The sequence below is a fragment of the Perognathus longimembris genome, chromosome 11 (genome assembly GCF_023159225.1).
Source record: "Perognathus longimembris pacificus isolate PPM17 chromosome 11, ASM2315922v1, whole genome shotgun sequence".
Lineage (NCBI taxonomy): Eukaryota > Metazoa > Chordata > Mammalia > Rodentia > Heteromyidae > Perognathus > Perognathus longimembris.
In genome coordinates this window covers 45,706,553-45,724,416 of record NC_063171.1, presented here as the reverse complement: position 1 = coordinate 45,724,416, position 17,864 = coordinate 45,706,553, and the positions used below count along the sequence as shown (strand labels likewise).

The window sequence follows — 17,864 nt, the reverse complement described above, 5'->3', positions numbered from 1 at the left end:
TATTGAAATCTTTTCCATACATGTATGGAATTTATTTATGAAATACTTTGGAATAAGGCTTCCTTTGTACATTTGATAATGTGGCTCAGTCATACTTCAATGCTGTAGAAGAAATGGAGACTCTTATCTCTCTGCCTGGTTTACTCAGGAAGCATCTGGACACAGGGGGAAGTGCCCTGGAACTGTGTAGTGAAGAAGTCCTGGACCGTGGGATGAGCTGAGTGGATAGTATCAATCAAGGTATCTCACTGCATTGTTTTCTCCTGTAGAGATACAGCCACCCCATGAAGATAATTTTGCACCGGAGAACACAGATCTTCATGTGCAGATTTCTGAAGAGCACAGTCTCTTGGATCAACCTGCAAATGGGGACAGAGATACCTCACAAGTGTCCCAGAAGCTGGATATTGAGGAAGATGTAGACCCAGGTAAAGCTTTTACTTTTTCTATACAAAGTAGAGGCTTATAGTATAGAAATTGTTGTTGCTAAAGGTAAGATAGAGAACTAGGTGCTGTAGTTGCTCACTGTAATCTGAACTATGGGGGAGGTAGAGAACAGAAAGATTGTGGTTTGAGGTCAGTCTTGGGGGAAAAAGTGAGATCCCTTTTCAATCAACAGGCCTGGCGTAGAGGTAGACAATTGCTATTCCAGCTATGCAGAAGGCCATGTGTAAGAAGATTTTAACCAGAAACCTGTCCCAGACAAAAACATTGAGACTCTACCTGAAAACTAAATTTAAAAATGGAGGGAGGAGGCTAGAAGTGTAGCTCAAGTGGTGGAGCACCTGCCTAGAAAGTATGAAGTCTGAAGTTTAAACCCTAATACTTCCAAAATAAAAAGCAACAGCAAAATAAAACAAGGTAGGAAAGAGTAGAAAGGAGAACAATCTAGGTGCATGAGTTCAAAACAAAAGCAATCCCAGAGTGATTGAGAGAAAAGCATGAGTTGTAATAGAGATCAAAAATAAGAAAGAGGGCTGAGGATATGGCCTAGCGGCAAGAGGCCCTGGGTTCCATTCCCCAGCACCACATATACAGAAAATGGCCAGAAGTGGCGCTGTGGCTCAAGTGGCAGAGTGCTAGCCTTGAGCAAAAAGAAGCCAGGGACAGTGCTCAGGCCCTGAGTCCAAGGCCCAGGACTGGCAAAAAAAAAAAAGAAAGAGACTAGAAACTGTAACTGATCTACAAACCAGTTTGCCTGTGTCTGGATTTTCGATCTAAAATATCATTCTTCAAAGGCTGTATGTGCAAACACTTTTCAACTAGACCAAAAGCATCAGAAACTCTGGGGAGCTGTCTAAGAAAGCCTGGCCCGACACAAGTCCCATGTCCTAAAACACTTTTTTTTTTTTTTTTTGCCAGTCCTGGGGCTTGAACTCAGGGCCTGAGCACTGTCCCTGGCTTCTTTTTGCTGAAGGTTAGCACTCTACCACTTGAGCCACAGTACCACTTTCAGCGTTTTCTTTATATGTGGTGCTTTTTTCTTTATATGAGGAATCGAACCCAGGGCTTCATGCATGCTAGGCAAACACTCTACCACTAGGCCACATTCCCAGCCCCGCTAAAACATTTCTTCATTTGCTTCATCAGACAAAATTATAATGTAGCTCAGATTATTTTTTGATTTCCTGACTCAACATAACTTTTCAGGATACAGTGAACAGCCCAGATATCTTTACTTCTGTATCCTTATAGGAAGCAGTACAAAAATTTTGAAATCCAATATAGACTTCCACTTGTCAATAGTTCTTGATTTAATGGGAGATGAAAATTTTCTTTAAAATCCCCAGTAAACTGGGGCAAGTGACTCACGCCTGTATTCCTAGCCACTCAGGAGGTTGAGATCTGAGGATTGCAGTTTGAAGCCAGTGCAGGATGGAAAGTCCACGAGAGTCCTATCTCCAATTAAACACCAAAAAAGTCAGAAGTGGAGCTGTGGCTCAAGTGGTAGGTACTAGCCTTGACCAGAAAAGGCTCCATGACAGCACTCAGACCCTGCCATCAAGCCTCAGGGCCAAAAAAATTTTTTTTCAATAATAGACATTTTCTCATTTTTGTGCAGCCTCTCATTTTACCCAGAAATCCAAATTCAGTTTCATGTTATTATTATTATGTCGTAGCAATAGTAGTACTTTACGTCAAACCCAAAGTGTTGTGTGTGCTAAGTTTCATTGAGCTGTATCCTCAGCGGTTGGTGTGTGTGTGTGTGTGTGTGTGTGTGTGTAAAGATTCTGATCCATAAGAACAGCAATAATATTAGCTTGAAGAACTATAGTGTGCAGAGCACTGGGCCCCAACCACTACTGCCATGGAAACACACAGTGTAGGGAAAGAGTAAGAGAATTTGAGAAGGAATGACCTATCAAAGGTCTCCCATGCCCCAAAAGACACCACATTCATCTATAATACTTTCTATTAGTAAATTCATATTTGAGCTCAGAAAGGTTCTATGCGCTGAAAAATGACTCATCTACCATTAAGATTTGTTAGCATTTTTCCTGCCTGGCTGGCTTCCTACTGTGATCCTCAGATCTCAGCCTCTTGAATAGCTAGGATTACAGGCATAAGTCATTGGCTCAGATTTTTCCAAATATTATAATCTGCATCTCAACATTAAGACCCAGTTGGGAAAAATCTCACCAGAGGTGAAATTTACTAATCAATATAGAGATTCCCTACCTCCTGCTAGTCTCATGTTGTACACTTGGCTGTTTAACCAAATGTGTCTAGCTCATATAACTCATAGTGAAATCCCATCCCTCCCTCCTCATGTGAAAATCCTTTCAGGGGACTGGGAATATGGCCTAGTGGCAAGAGTGCTCGCCTTGTATACATGAAGCCCTGGGTTCGATTCCCCAGCACCAAATATATAGAAAATGGCCAGAAGTGGTGCTGTGGCTCAAGTGGCAGAGTGCTAGCCTTGAGCAAAAAGAAGCCAGGGACAGTGCTCAGGCCCGGAGTTCAAGCCCCAGGACTGACAAAAAAAAAAAAAAAAAAAAAGAAAGAAAAAGAAAAAAGAAAATCCTCTCAGGTAGACTGGAATTCAAACTCTTTCACAGAGCCTTTATGGCGGAGTCCCAAATCTGCAAGTCATTCTCCTTAGATTCTCTTGGCAGTCATTTACCACATTCTCTTTCATGTCACTGTCACCTGTCTGTTCAGTAAGTAATTACTGAGTACCTGCCAGGTGTCAGGTTGTGCTAATCTTTGGTGAGCTCCACCTGCAAAACTGTGGAAAAAGTCTCACTCTGTCAACTCTCCTCAAGTTTCTAATACAATGCTTTTCAGCACCAAATCCTTGTTTGCTGAATGAGATTGGCTACATAGTGAAAGCCTAAATTTCAGTAGCTACCCCCCACCATCATTGAGCATGAATACATATTGTTTTAGTATGTTGCATGGGCAGGGGAGGCTGGGGAGGGTGTTAGAGTGGGTGGAGAGATGTTCATTTTATAAACAGAAGTGTCTGATGGCACTTATTAAGACTCTCAAGTTTCCTTTGCTCTGTAGGTTCTTTAGAAGAACCACATATCCTTTGCATTCTGACTAATATTTAGTGAACTGTCAAATGAACCTAAAGCATAAAATAAAGTATGTTTTCTCCCTCCATTTTAGGGCTACTTACAACAGAAGTTACTCCTGTTGATTCTCTTGACACAAAAAAGCAACAAGAGACACTTGTGGAAGAGCCAGCAGGTGTCTCGCCTTTGGAGAATGCAATTGGTTCACTATATTCAGCTATCCTTTATTTAACCAAGACGGTAAGTTTGATGCAGTTCCTTAAGCTACAGTTTTTTGTTGTTTTTTTTTTCAAATTTTTATTATCAAACTGATGTACAGAAAGGTTACAGTTTCATACGTTAGGCACTGGATACATTTCTTGTACAGTTTGTTACCTTGTCCCTCATCCCCCCCTCCCTCCTCCCCCTTACCCTTCCCCCCCTCCACGGAGGTGTTCAGTTCACTTACACCAAACAGTTTTGCAAGTATTGCTTTTGTAGTTGTTTCTCTTTTTTTACCCTGTGTCTCTCAAATTTGGTATTCCCTTTCAATTTCCTACTTCCAATACCAGTATAAGCTACAGTTTTAATTTGATTTTTTTTTTTTTTTTTTTTGCCAGTCCTGGGCCTTGGACTCAGGGCCTGAGCACTGTCCCTGGCTTCTTCCCGCTCAAGGCTAGCACTCTGCCACTTGAGTCACAGCACCACTTCTGGCCATTTTCTGTATATGTGGTACTGGGGAATTGAACCCAGGGCTTCATGTATACGAGGCAAGCACTCTTGCCACTAGGCCATATCCCCAGCCCCTTAATTTGATTTTGAACATGCAGTAGTGAAGTCTTTCAAATGTCTTTAGGAAAGCAGCTTCTGATCCTTTGAAGACAATCCTAAAACGAACCTTAGGTAGATGGCTTTAGTTAGGAGTGTGTGTGTGCTTGTGCTTTCCCTGGGGCTTGAACTGAGGGCCTGGTCTGGTTTTAGTTAAGGATTCTTTTTTTTTTAATGTCTGTATGTTGATCCTAAGATTTGAACTCAGGGCCTGGGCACTGTCCCTGAGCCTTTGTGCTCAAGGCTGCTGCACTCTGCTACTTGAGCCCACAGTTCTACTTCTGGATTGTTTTTGGTTGTTCATTGGAAATAATGTCATGGAATTTCCTGCCAGCTTTGAACCGTGATCCTCAGATCTCAGCCTCCTGAGTAGCTAGAATTACAGGCATGAGCTACTGATATCCAGCTTACTTTAAGGATTCCAAATTTAGAATGTGAGGAGGATTTGCTCTCTGCCAGGACTGGGCATGTAAACATCTATAAAACAGGATTCTTCTCATCTGGACATTTCAGTCTATTGCAGGGAGATAGACAGTCACATGAAACACTAAAACATGGGCAGGGATAGAAGTGTGTATCTAATTATGGAGCAGTATATTCTGGAAATGTATTTTTTATGTATTGAAGATAACAAGGTTAGAAAGTCCATAAGACTTATCTCCAATTAAAGAGATATGTTTAAGGAGAATCAAAGGACAAATGGGAGTTGTCATGTAGTTTATTGTTGAATAGAAGAGCTCAGGTGATGGAGACAGTGGGCAGTGAGAATAGGAAACACATTCTGAGAGATGGATGCCTGAAGGAAAGATGAAGAGGTCAGGGAAGTGTGAGTAAGTAGTGTTGAATTAGAAGGTGGATGGTGGCTGTTGGAAGGAGTTGGGGACAAATCATGAAGAAAGTTGTGTGCCATGATGTGTGGTATTAAACTGTTCAGGAATCAATCAGATCTCTTTCTTTGAAAGAGTCATGTATGACAGATGATTTATTGAGACTGATCTTTCCAAACAGAGTCAGGATCCAAGTGAGACATTTAATATGTTTAGAAGCTTATCCAAAGTTTTTTAAAGGACTTGGCTCCCTCTTGTGGTATTTGTTGATATTGGATACTCTTTTTATTCTGGTTAAATTGTTGGAATGAGCAAGCTTTCAGAAGTTGGAGGCTAAGATGACAGCAGGACTACAGAGATAGTGATCTTTCCAGCCAAAGTAGTTCCCTGAAGGTGCTATTATTTCCATGCTTGTGTAGGAAAGAGGGTTATTGTTTTTTCTGTAAATGAGTTGTGACCCAGGGTAATCTGGATTCATGTCTCAAAGTTAGAGTTTAGAAGTTTGGGCACACTACTGAACTTTTGTTGTTGTGTCCCAATCATCAAGAAAACAAAGGACGCCACAATTACCAAGCCATATTACAAGGATTCTTTGATGTCACCTCCAAAGGCCAGCAGCTGCACGGGGTATAGGCTTTCCAGATCATGCATCACCAAGAGAGCTCAGAGCCTCCCCAATCCTTAGCTGGGTAGTCCATTCTTATATTGACTCATATTTCCCTCTGTATGATATCCCTTATAAAATTCTAATTCCCCCTAGCTACTTGGGAGGCAGGGACAAGAAGTTCAAGGTTTGGAGCCAGCCTGGTCAAAAGTTATCAACAAGACCCTATCTGAACAAACAAACCAAACCCCCCATTTTACCAAAAGTAAAATGATGGAGGTGGAGGATTAATGGCTCAGGTGGTAAAGCACTTGTCTAATAAGTAAGAGGCCCTGGGTTCATGTCTAAGTTACACACACACACACACACACACACACACACACACGCACAGATTTCTACATTGTAATCCTTTAAATGTTTGAAATTACATCTTAATTTTAAATGTTTTTAGTTTTTTACCATGGGAAATTTTCAAAAAAACCACAACAAAAAACAGAAAGAATGATAAGATGGCTCTAAATAATAACAATAATGTGGTGTGCATTTCCAAAAGGTGGAAGAAAGGATTTTGAAAGTTTCCACCACACAGAAATGGTAGATGTTTAGCCAGGTTGAGTGGCTCATGACTGTAATCTCTCCCCCCCCCATCTCAAGCATCCTGTATAGTTTGGATATACACCCTGATGTACCTTGAGAAGGAGGTCTCGTTAAGTTTTTCTCTCTCCAGGCTGGCCTCGAACTACGAGGCTCCCGTTCCTCAGCCTTCCAAGTAGCTAGGGTTACAGACATAAGGCACTGGCTTCGGGCTAGGATAAGGCTTTTTATAAGAGTGACACCAGCAAATGGAGGTCAAGAAGTGAAAAGTAAGCAGTGGACTGGATTGGGCTGCGATGGAAGGCTTTGTCCATGTTGAATGGTGGGGTCCTTCAGAATGGAGCAGGAGAATCATCTCTGGTGTGGACATTGGGGAGCAGGTCCTCAGTGTATCTGCACCCCGTGGGGTGCTCAAATGGCCTGAGAGGTCAGAGCCCCACCGCTCCTCCCCGGCTCCTAGCCTCTGGCCTCTTGGTTGTTCACTAGCTGCCTCCGCGCGCCCTTTTAAGTCGCGGGCTGTCAGAGCTCCTTGCCCTTGGTTCCTTTCTACCAGGCCCGCCCACTGTCCATGCCCCGCTCTGGCCACGCCCCCACGGGCTGGCACGTCGGCGTCCGCCCTGGGCCTTGTTTGATGACGTGTTTTTCTGGTGGAGGAAGGCGGAAGGTGCCGGCCGGGCGGGGGTGGGGGGAAGGCGAAGTTCATTCCCGGTGTCCGCCCCCTCGCCGGCTCCCTCCCGAGGAGGACTCAGGGAAAGTGGAGGTCCCGGGCCGATCCGCAGGGAAGCGTCGCCTCCGCTGTGCCGTCCACACACCATGGACACGGTACCAGCCACCGTGCCATCTGTCACCGCCTCCCCCGGGGACCCGGAGCTTCTGGGCCCCCTGTCGGTGCTCTACGCAGCCCTCATAGCCAAGCTCCTGGAGGTGACAGCCCCTGCACCCACTGGGGAACCCTGATCCCCGCACCTGGGGCGGGGGCGGGGTGGAGACCCCGGCTCGGGCTGGCGGACGGACGGACGGACGGACGAGACCGGACATCGACTGACAGGGCGAAGGGGAAGCGGAGTGTCAGGCCGGAGGCAGGCTGGATGTTGCTGGGCACTTAGGGCTTGAACATGTAATTTTAGAAGCTCGATTTTTTTTTAACAGAGCATTTTAGGCAGTGTCAGGCACTGTGTTAGGTTCTAGAATGCAGTCGCAATCAAAACAGCTTAATGTCCTGTTGGGGGATGGGCCAGTATGACAGTTACCAGGCTATGAAAACCGGCTAGGTGCCTAACCAGCTAGGTACTGTTGTAACACACTGTCTTTGAGGACACACAGTTAAGGCACTGAGTTTTACATAAGACAGTTACCTTCAGAGCTGTCTAAACCAGTTATCAAAAGTTAGCTGAACTTACTCAGCATTTGTCTTTGTTTCTGTAAGAGTAGAGTAAAATGAAGGATTAAAAACTCTTAGAGGAATGACACATTATGTGGGCTCTTCATTATAATATTGGTTTTATTTGCAGCCATAAAATTATACATTAATTTTTAATTATATCTATTATACATTATTTTTTTATGTGTGTGCTTGCTTGCTTCTCTCCCTCACTTCACCCCTCCTCCTCTCTCTTTCTCTCTCCACTTTTTAGTGATCAATTGGGAGAGGAGTCTTTTGGATTTGTCTGCCCACACTGGGGGCTTTGAACTGTGATCTTTAGATCTCAGCCTCCTCAGTGGCTATTATAGGCATGACCACCAACACTTGCTTGTGTGTCTCCCTCCTCTCCCCTCATTTTTTGGTTATATTAAATATGTATACATACATACATATGAGTAAAATACAATCCAGGGGATTTCAGCCATCCATTAGCTTATTGCAACTGGAAATAAAACTTAAAAGATGTTTAGGTTTATTTTACTTCAAAACAATACAGGCCAAACAGGACAGAGAGCACTGCTCTTTCATGAAATGGGAGCTATTTGAGAAGACATTTGAAGGGACAGTTTTCTTTCTGAGTTTGGCATAGAATTTCTGTGATGATTGGGATAGCTTTGTTGTAAATGTAATGTTTCCCACTTATTTTGTCTAACATATCTATTTCAGATAGTTGCCACTTTGCCTGATGATGTTCAGCCTGGTCCTGATTTCTATGGACTACCATGGAAGCCTGTACTTCTCACTGCCCTCCTGGGAATAGTTTCATTTGCCATTTTCTTCTGGAGAACTGTTCTTGTTGTGAGTAAATTAAGTGATTCATAAATACATGGAAAATTTTGTAAGCACAGACCTATTCACTTCTTTTTTCAGTTAGTGACATAAAAACACATTATGGTTATAATCCTGACTAACTTTGTAAAATAATTTACTGTAATTTTTGTGTTGATAAACACCTTAAAGAACAGTGGATATATAATCTCAATAGAAAGACTCTGATTTGTAAATCCTTCTTATTAAGACCTAAAGATGAAGAATTAAGTAGATTATATATGCATGTTACTAGTTTGGAGGATTTCTTTTTGGGGGGTGCAGGTTCTGGGGCTTACACTCAGGGCCTGGGTACTGTCCTGAGCTTTTGTAGGTAGGCTAGCCACTCTACCACTTGAGCCATAGCTCCACTTCTAGCATTTTTGGTAGTTAATTAGAGATAGTCTCATGGGTTTTCCTGCCCCAGCTGGCTTCCAACTGTGGTCCTCAGATCTCAGCCACCTGAGTAGCTAGGATTACAGGTGCTCAATAGCTTTGGGAATTCTTATAGCCATTTTGAAGAGTAGTTTAATAATATCTAACAGAAATGGGATAGGATATAGAAAAACATTGTATAATATCATATCTAGTAATCTATCTTAAGAAGAAATGAATAATCTTACATTTAAAAATCTTGTATAAGAGTGTTCAGGAAATGGCACTGTGGCTCCTCAAGTGGTAGAGTGCTACCATTGAGCTAAAGAGCTCAGGTACAGAGCCCAGGCCCAGAGTTCAAGCCCCATGACCACCCCCTCCCCCCAAAAAAGAGTGTTCAATAGAACAGTGTTTATTAGAGTGAGAACTTGACACAAATAATCCACAGTAGGGATTATTGTACATCTATAAAATAGGATATTAGACACCTTTTTATGTTTCAAAGACATGGGGACACAGAAAATGCTCTTTTTTTTTTTTTTTTTTGGCCAGTCTGAGGGCTTGAACTCAGGGCCTGGGCACTGTCCCTGAGCTTTTTCTGCTCAAGGATAGCACTCTTATCACTTGAGCCACAGTGCCACTTCTGACTTTTTCTGTTTATGTGGTACTGAGGAATTGAACCCAGGGCTTCATGCATACTATGTAAACACTCTACCACTAAGCCATATTCTCAGCCCCCAGAAAGTGCTTATAATTTAATGTGAAGTAAAACAAAAAGTAGAAAGTAAGACTTAAAAGTATTGTTAAATTGGTTATTTTATAAACACATAGGAAAAAAATGCTGCAAAGAAATGTAAAATGGTAGAAACGTTTAGGAGATGAGATAATTTTTTCAGTCTTTTTCTTTGGTGTATACTTTTTTGATTTGATCATGTGTTGTCTTCAGAAGTATGCTTTTGTTTGGAAATACTAATTATTTCCTTTTCAAAATCACATCATTAAATTTTAATTATTCATTGTCTTTCTGAGAAGAATTTGTCTTTGAGATATAAATATACAAACCCTAAATATATATATGTATATGTGTATGTATATGTATGTGTATATATGTGTGTTTGCATACCCTTAATACATATTTGTGATTGTACCATAAATCATTGTTGTTGTTTTTTTTAATTTATTTTTTGGCCAGTCCTAGGCCGTGAACTCAGGGCCTGAGCACTGTCCCTGGCTTCTTTTTTGCTCAAGGCTAGCACTCTGCCACTTGAGCCACAGCGCCCCTTCTGGCCATTTTCTGTATATGTGGTGCTGAGGAATTGAACCCAGGGCCTCATGTATACGAGGCAAGCACTCTTGCCACTAGGCCATATTCCCAGCCCTAAATCATTGTTTTATACTTATTTAATTAAATGTAATTAGGGAAAATTATTATGTATAAATGAACTTTGTAGACAAAAAGCTTTCAGTTGAAACTTTGTGTCTCAGCATTAGATGAAAATTATCCATTTTTAAAACTCATCATTTTTTTCCTGATTATTTTATCTGACCTATCATTGTTAATACATTTTGTCTCCTGTAAAAATTCCTTAAAAAGAAGTGTCTTCTGTTTGGGTGTGGTAATGGTAGTTCAGACCTGCAATCCTAATACCAGGGAAGCTGAGGCAGGAGTATCTCAAGTTCAAGGCCAGACTGATGACTGCATCAGTATGCAGATAGGGAGTTCCACGCCAACCTGGATTGTATGGTGGGACCCTGCTTAAAACAACCAACCAACCAAAACAAGGACAAGAAAATACCTTCATACAAAGAAGAGTTCTTTTACCTGGATTCTGTGAGGGCTTTTTTTTTTTTTGGCCAGTCCTGGGCCTTGGACTCAGGGCCTGAGCACTGTCCCTGGCTTCTTCCCGCTCAAGGCTAGCACTCTGCCACTTGAGCCACAGCGCCACTTCTGGCCGTTTTCTGTATATGTGGTGCTGGGGAATCGAACCTAGGGCCTTGTGTATCCGAGGCAGGCACTCTTGCCACTAGGCTATATCCCCAGCCCCTGTGAGGGCTTTTGTTAACATCATTGAACTTTTCTTCAAGTACAGCATAAAAGAACAGAAGGGTAATTGGAAGGGGGAAAGGTGAAAACATTTTGTATTTCTCCTATTTCAGGAACTCTCACATCCATTTCTGTTTACACTATGCTGTGTAGGTAGGCCCTGTGTCTTAGCTACTGCTCATCCGCCCTCAGCATTTCCCTTTGGAACCTAAGTCCTTGCCTTGGAAGATTGATTTTGCTTCTTTGTACTTTCTCCTGCTTGTTAGTTTGGTGAAAAGGAGAAAAGGAAGTGGAATACTGTACGAATGAGTGTACTAATACACAAACATTAGAGAAATAGTCATTTCTTTCCCTGTATTGGAGTTTTCTGTGAATATCTTTTCTTATATTTGAGATTTATTACAAGTGGTATTTTAGGTACTTAATGCTGAAATGCCTTGGATGGTTTATAAACTTTATGATTTTGTAACATTTGAAAGGAGAAATCTAATCTAAGTTATAAAGAAATTTAGCAATACTTAGGGTTTATTACCCTAGCATTCATTGCTGTCTTTGGAGATTCCATTTTTTGCCCTATCAAGTTGTTAGTTGTCAATTCTCTTTTCCCTTTTACATCTATCATACTGGTTTAGTGGTACATGAAATCACCTGATATAGCTTATTAGATCATGTCTAAATTCAACCAGTGGCCACCTTCTTTCCTCTTTTAAAATTAGCATATATTAGTGATCCAAGTGGTTTCGTGGTAATATTTTCATACATGTGTATAATGTACTTTGGTCAGTTCACCTCCACGGTTACTTTTTCTTATTCTCTCTCCTCCTTTTAAAGACAATTTTAATAGGTAATGCCTCTCTTTACCCTCTTCTTTTACTTCTGTTTTGTTTTCTCCTCTGTCCTTACCACAGGTAGTCCCCCCTGTATTGTACTCTTGCTATTCAGTTTTTGGTTTTTTTTTTTTTGCCAGTCCTGGGCCTTGGACTCAGGGCCTGAGCACTGTCCCTGGCTTCCTTTTTGCTCAAGGCTAGTACTCTGCCACTTGAGCCACAGCGCCACTTCTGGCCGTTTTCTGTATATGTGGTGCTGGGGAATCGAACCCAGGGCCTCATGTATACGAGGCAAGCTCTCTCGCCACTAGGCCATATCCCCAGCCCGCTATTCAGTTTTTTAAAAAATAGTTTTATATTCCACATATGAGAAAGAGTATGTAATATATGGTTTTCTGTATGGCTTTTTTCCCTTAACATGATGATTTCCAAGTCCATCTATTTTCCTTCAAACATTATTTCATTCTTCTTTGTGTCTAAATAACATTTTATTGTATATAAGCACTACATTTTATTATCCGTTCATTAGTTGATGGATACCTAAGTTGATTTGATAGCTTCACTCTTGTGAATAGTGCTGCTATAAATGGGTGTGCATATAATCTCTATTTTATTATAACTTACATTCCTTTGGATGTATGTCTGGGAGTGATATAGTGGGATCATGTATTAGTTCTACTTTTAGTTTTTTAAGGAATGTATATACTGATATCCATAGTGGTTGCACTAATTTACATTCTCACCAACCATCTTTTGAGTACTACATTCAAGTAACTTGTGTATTTATTAACTGGATCATTCTTTGGGTGTTTAATTTTTGGAACTTCTTTTTTTTTTTTTTGGCCAGTCCTGGGCTTGAACTCAGGGCCTGGGCCCTGGCTTCTTTTTGCTCACGGCTAGCGCTCTACTACTTGAGCCACAGCACCCCTTCTGGCTTTTTCCATATAGAAAATGTATATACATGGTGCTGAGGTCATAAATTTAGATGTTGATCCATTTTGAATTAATTTTATATAGGATGAGAAGTGTCTAGTTTCAGTCTTTCACATGTAAATATCAAATTCATATGTGAATATACCAACACTATTTGTTGAAGAGGCTATCTTTTTCTCAACACACATTTTTGGTGCCTTTGTAGAAAATGAGATAGCTATAGTGGTGTGGTCTTATGTCTGGATTTTTTTTTATTATATTCTACTGATCTATATATCTGTTTTTGTGCCATTAACATGCTGTTTTGTTACTATGGTTTTGTAATATAATTTGACATTAGGAATTGTGATACTTTTAGCATTACTCTTACCCTTCAAGATTGTTTTGAGAGCCAGGGACCTTTAATCCTAGCTACTCAGGAGGCTGAGGTCTGAGATCTGATTTCTGCCCAGGCAGAAAGTCTGTGAGAGTTTTATCTCCAATTAAATCACAGAAAAAGCTGTAAGTGGTACCATGGCTCAAGTAGTAATGTGCTAGCCTTGAGCAAAAGGAGCTCAGGGATAGCACCCAGGCCCAGAGTTCAAGGCCCAGGACCGGAAAAAGAGATTGTTTTGATGATTCAGGATCCATATGAAGTTTAAGATTAATTTTTCTATTTTTGTGAAGCATGACATTGGGATTTTTCTGCAGTCACATCAAATTTATTGATCACTTTCAGTAGTGTAGCCATTTCACAGTATTAATTTTATCAGTCCTCAAATATAAAGGTTTTTCTATCTTCTACTATTTTTAGTTATGACTATAGAGGTTTTTCATTATTTTTGTAAGGCTTATTCTTAGGTATTTAATATTTTTGAGGTCTTTGTGAATGGGATTGTTTTCTCTTTCTCAGCCTGTTCAGTATTGGTATACAGAAAAGCTACTGATTTTTTATATATTGGTTTTGTATCCTATTACTTTGTGGAAAGTGGTTTTCAGGTCTAAGAACTTTTATTATTTTTTCCTTTTTCTTTTCTTTTCTGTCCTGTGGTTTGAACTCAGAACCTCATGCTCGCTAGGCAGATGCTCTATAACCTAAGCTATGACCCTTAACCTGAGGATCTTTTAAGTATAGCTTCATATCATCTATACATAGATCCTCTCTTACTTGTATTCCTTAGGTTTTGGGTGTTTTTTTTTCCAGTAGCCAACTTTGAATATAATTTCTAAGATGTTTTCTGGTGAGTGAAAGAGAAATGTTTTTGTACAAAGATTTTGCCCTTAATTTTGTTTTCCAGACTTTATTCTGGCTATTGGGGGCTGTCAAAATGAAATTGGTTAAATAAAGTAATAGTATATTTTTTATGAAGATAGTAACCACTTTTGTTATTAAAAGTAAGTGTTCATGCCATAAGATTGTGCTCATTTATTAGGTATATAAACATGTCTTTAGCTGCAAAGTAAACTCTTTATGTTTTGTTTATATCTTAAAGTTGTTTATGGTGTATCATTATCAGTGAAATTAAAATGATTATTTTTGCTTTCTGTATTTCTAATCCTCTAAATTTGTTATCATGAATGAAGCTATTATTCTTGTTATACTTCCGTTGTATTAAGAGTAATTTACTTCTGTTTATGAAATGTTTGACATCAAATTGAATTTTATCTCTCTCTCTTCTAGGTAAAGAATAGAGTCTATCAAGGTAACTTTGTAGGGTTATGTTATATTCTTGTCCTCTGTATTGGTGTTTGATATGAATTTGGGGAGGCAGTACTATGGTTTGAACTCAGGACCTCAAGCTTGTTAGCAGGCATTTATCACTTGCCTCTAGCCCTAATTTTTGCTGGTTGTTTTTGAGATAGGGTTTCACTTACTGCCTAGGCATACATCTGCATGTGAACCACCTATGCTAGGCTCTTCATGTAGCAGATGTGCACCACACATCTAGCTCTCTTCATTGACAAGTGGTCTCTCAAACTTTTCTGCTAGGCTAGCCTCAAGCCAAGATACTTCCAATCACTAGTTAGGCTTGTGTGACACTTCTGTGTCCTCTTTATAAGAGGTTTCTATGTAAGCTAAAAGGAAGTAGTTTGTAGGGGAGGAGCAGTATTAGGGTTTCAACTTACAGAACCTTATATTTAAATGCTCTACTTTTTTTTTTTTTTTTTGCCAGTCTTGGTGGCTTGGACCAGGGCCTGAGCACTGTTCCTGGCTTCATTTTGGTCAAGGCTAGCACTCTACCTCTTGAGCCACAGCCCCATTTCTGGCTTTTTCTGTTTATGTGGTGCTCAGGAATTGAACCCAGGGCTTCATGCATGCTAGGCAAGCACTCTACCACTAAGCCACATTCCCAGCCCCCTAAATGCTCTACCACTTGAGCCATATCCCCAGCCCTCTTTGCTTTTTAGTTATATGATTTAGTTTATGTTTCTCTCTGATGAAGAAACTTTTACACCCTTATTGCTATAACTAGCTGGTTTTTTAAGGACAAAATAGATACATTAAGGTGTTCCTTTTCTTCATAGTACTAGACATGTGTTTGCTGCTAAAATGTTAGACAATTCATTTTTTTTTACTGCTCGTAATAATCTTGTGGATTTTTTTTCCCTTTAGTCACTGAGCAACAAATTTCTGAAAAGTTGAAGACTATCATGAAAGAAAATACAGAACTGTTACAAAAATTGTCAAATTATGAACAGAAGGTATAATTACCTTTTCCTTCTGGTTCTAGCTTAAATTATTTCCATGTCTTACATTATGTCTTTGGTTAAATTTTTATTGTACAATATTAAGCTCCATATATTTATAAAACTTTTCTATTATAAAGAGTCATCTACTTGGAAATAAGTAATTTTTCCTAATTACAAATCTTTTATTTTACATAGATCAAAGAATCAAAGAAGCATGTTCAAGAAACTAAGAAACAAAATATGATTCTCTCTGATGAAGCAATTAAATATAAGGTAAAAGTTTCTTATCATTTGGAGATTATTTTAAAGGCAAAAATAAATGTTAACAAGTAATTTTTAATGTAATTTCAATATACTGGGTTTTTTTTAAGGATAAAATCAAGACACTTGAACAAACCAATGAAATTCTGGATGACAGAGCCAAAAATCTCCGTGTTATGTTAGAAACTGAAAGAGAACAGAATATCAAGAATCAAGACTTGGTAAGTGTTTTACTGCTAACAGGTACTATAATATGGCTATTGAATTATTTGGAGATTTAGTTGAATTTTTCCTATTCTGTTATTTAAAGTAATATTAGGGTAAGGAAGGTGACTCTACTTCTGCTTACTTTGTGAATTTTAAGTACTAATTCAATGTTGTTTTTAATGAGCCTAGGAAGTGTTTTTGCGTTCAACCCTCTCTTTATTTTCCAGTAGATTGATTCCGCCCTCTAAAGCACAGTAAAAAACTAAGAAACTATCACATAGTTGAACAGTCCTTGTATTTTATTTTGTCTTATTAAGCAATTCCTTTTCCAGTAAACTTTTTTTTTTTTTTTTTTTTTGCCATTCCTGGGCCTTGGACTCAGGGCCTGAGCACTATCCCTGGCTTCTTCCCACTCAAGGCTAGCACTCTGCCACCTGAGCCACAGTGCCCCTTCTGGCTGTTTTCCATATATGTGGTGCTGGGGAATCAAACCGAGAGCTTCATGTGTAGGAGGCAAGCACTCTTGCCACCAGGCCATATTCCCAGCCCCTCCAGTAAACTTTTAACTTTAGTTTTAGAATTACATAAAAGTAGTTTTACTATCTTTGTATAAGAACATTAAGAGAGTTCCTATCCTCAGGCTTAATCACTTACCTAAGGCCATATTTGCCACATTCCTCCACTGTAAAATAATAACATACTGTAAAAAAAATAACATACTGTATTATTTGAAAGTATATATGAACTTCCCACAGTTAAGGAGTGGAGACACATTCTTACCTCCTTGAGGCAGTTAGTGTCTTCATAAATGTTTTGGAATTCTTCTCTGTGTAAAATTGTCTATTCTCTCTACTGTTCTACCATTTTTAATTTAAGCAAGAGAATTGTAAAATGACTCGGGGGTTTTCTTTTGTTCTACCACTAAGGGACAAAAACTAAAAACAAAGTAAAGTGCAAACTAATTACTGATGTGAACTGTTGTATTTGAACATATTTTCTTTTCTTTCATATTTTTGGTGTTTACCCCACTACATTATCTCCTGACCAGGAAGTTTGTAGATACTGTGAAATATTTATAACCTCAATTATTCTCCTTAAACTCTTGATTTGTTTGTGTAGACTCAAATGAGGTCTCTTTCATCTGAAATGCATGAGATGACTCAGGATATGTTTTATAATATTTCTTCATTGTAGCTTACATATCCATAATTTTACTGAAATTCTAATGTATGTTTTGTATTATATTTTCACCTGGCAGATATCGGAAAAAAAGAAGTCTATCGAGAAGTTAAAGGATGTTATTTCAGTGAGTGCCTCAGAATTTTCAGAGGTAAAGCTGCCTACATTCTTGCACAGTATCAATACTCTTTGTTTTGCTAAACAACACAGATTTCAAAACCCAAGACTGTAATGTTTGGGAAAATGTAACTCATTTCTCTTTGAAATTATCTTAGTAATCAGAATGTTTTGTAATAGGTTCAAATTGCCCTCAGTGAAGCTAAGCTCAGTGAAGAGAAAGTAAAGTCTGAATGCCATCGGGTTCAAGAAGAAAATGCTAGACTAAAGAAGAAGAAACAGCAGGTAATGAAGAGCTCATGTCATGGATAACAGAAACTAGAAAAACAGTTGACATTATGTCTCAATGATCTTTGTTCAGAATTGCTTTTAAGGAGAGACAGTATTCATGGAGGGGCCTAGTCTTAGATAATGGCACATATAGATTTTCTCTATTTGTTCTGTACTTTTCTGTTCTGTACAAACTCCTGCAGCTCTCAAAAGAGTGTTTAGTCTTTATGTTTTCAAAACCCAATCAGTATTAACTTGAGTAGCCTCAAAGCAATTGCTTGGCTTTTTAGAACAAAAACTCTCTATGTAATTACTGCTTCTCTGGCTAAGGAGGTTATTTGTCCAGAAGTGTGGGTTTAATACTCAGTGAGGGCTAGTCCATTCCTACTGGAAATAAA

General features: G+C 39.5%; 1 protein-coding gene across 4 annotated transcripts in view; it reads left to right on the top strand.

The window, feature by feature from the left end:
• Mia3 (MIA SH3 domain ER export factor 3) overlaps positions 1-17,864 on the top strand; it is a 46,237-nt gene that overhangs the window by 14,503 nt on the left and 13,870 nt on the right. For 2 of the 4 annotated variants that reach the window (XM_048358157.1, XM_048358159.1), the window contains exons 5-13: positions 270-428; positions 3,616-3,761; positions 8,443-8,574; positions 14,423-14,444; positions 15,356-15,444; positions 15,628-15,705; positions 15,804-15,914; positions 17,159-17,230; positions 17,377-17,481. In XM_048358157.1, coding sequence (XP_048214114.1) covers positions 270-428; positions 3,616-3,761; positions 8,443-8,574; positions 14,423-14,444; positions 15,356-15,444; positions 15,628-15,705; positions 15,804-15,914; positions 17,159-17,230; positions 17,377-17,481 — 914 coding nt within the window. Of the gene's footprint in view, positions 1-269; positions 429-3,615; positions 3,762-6,998; positions 7,278-8,442; positions 8,575-14,422; positions 14,445-15,355; positions 15,445-15,627; positions 15,706-15,803; positions 15,915-17,158; positions 17,231-17,376; positions 17,482-17,864 lie in introns of those variants that run through there. The other 2 variants (XM_048358161.1, XM_048358158.1) reach the window with 2 other exon arrangements.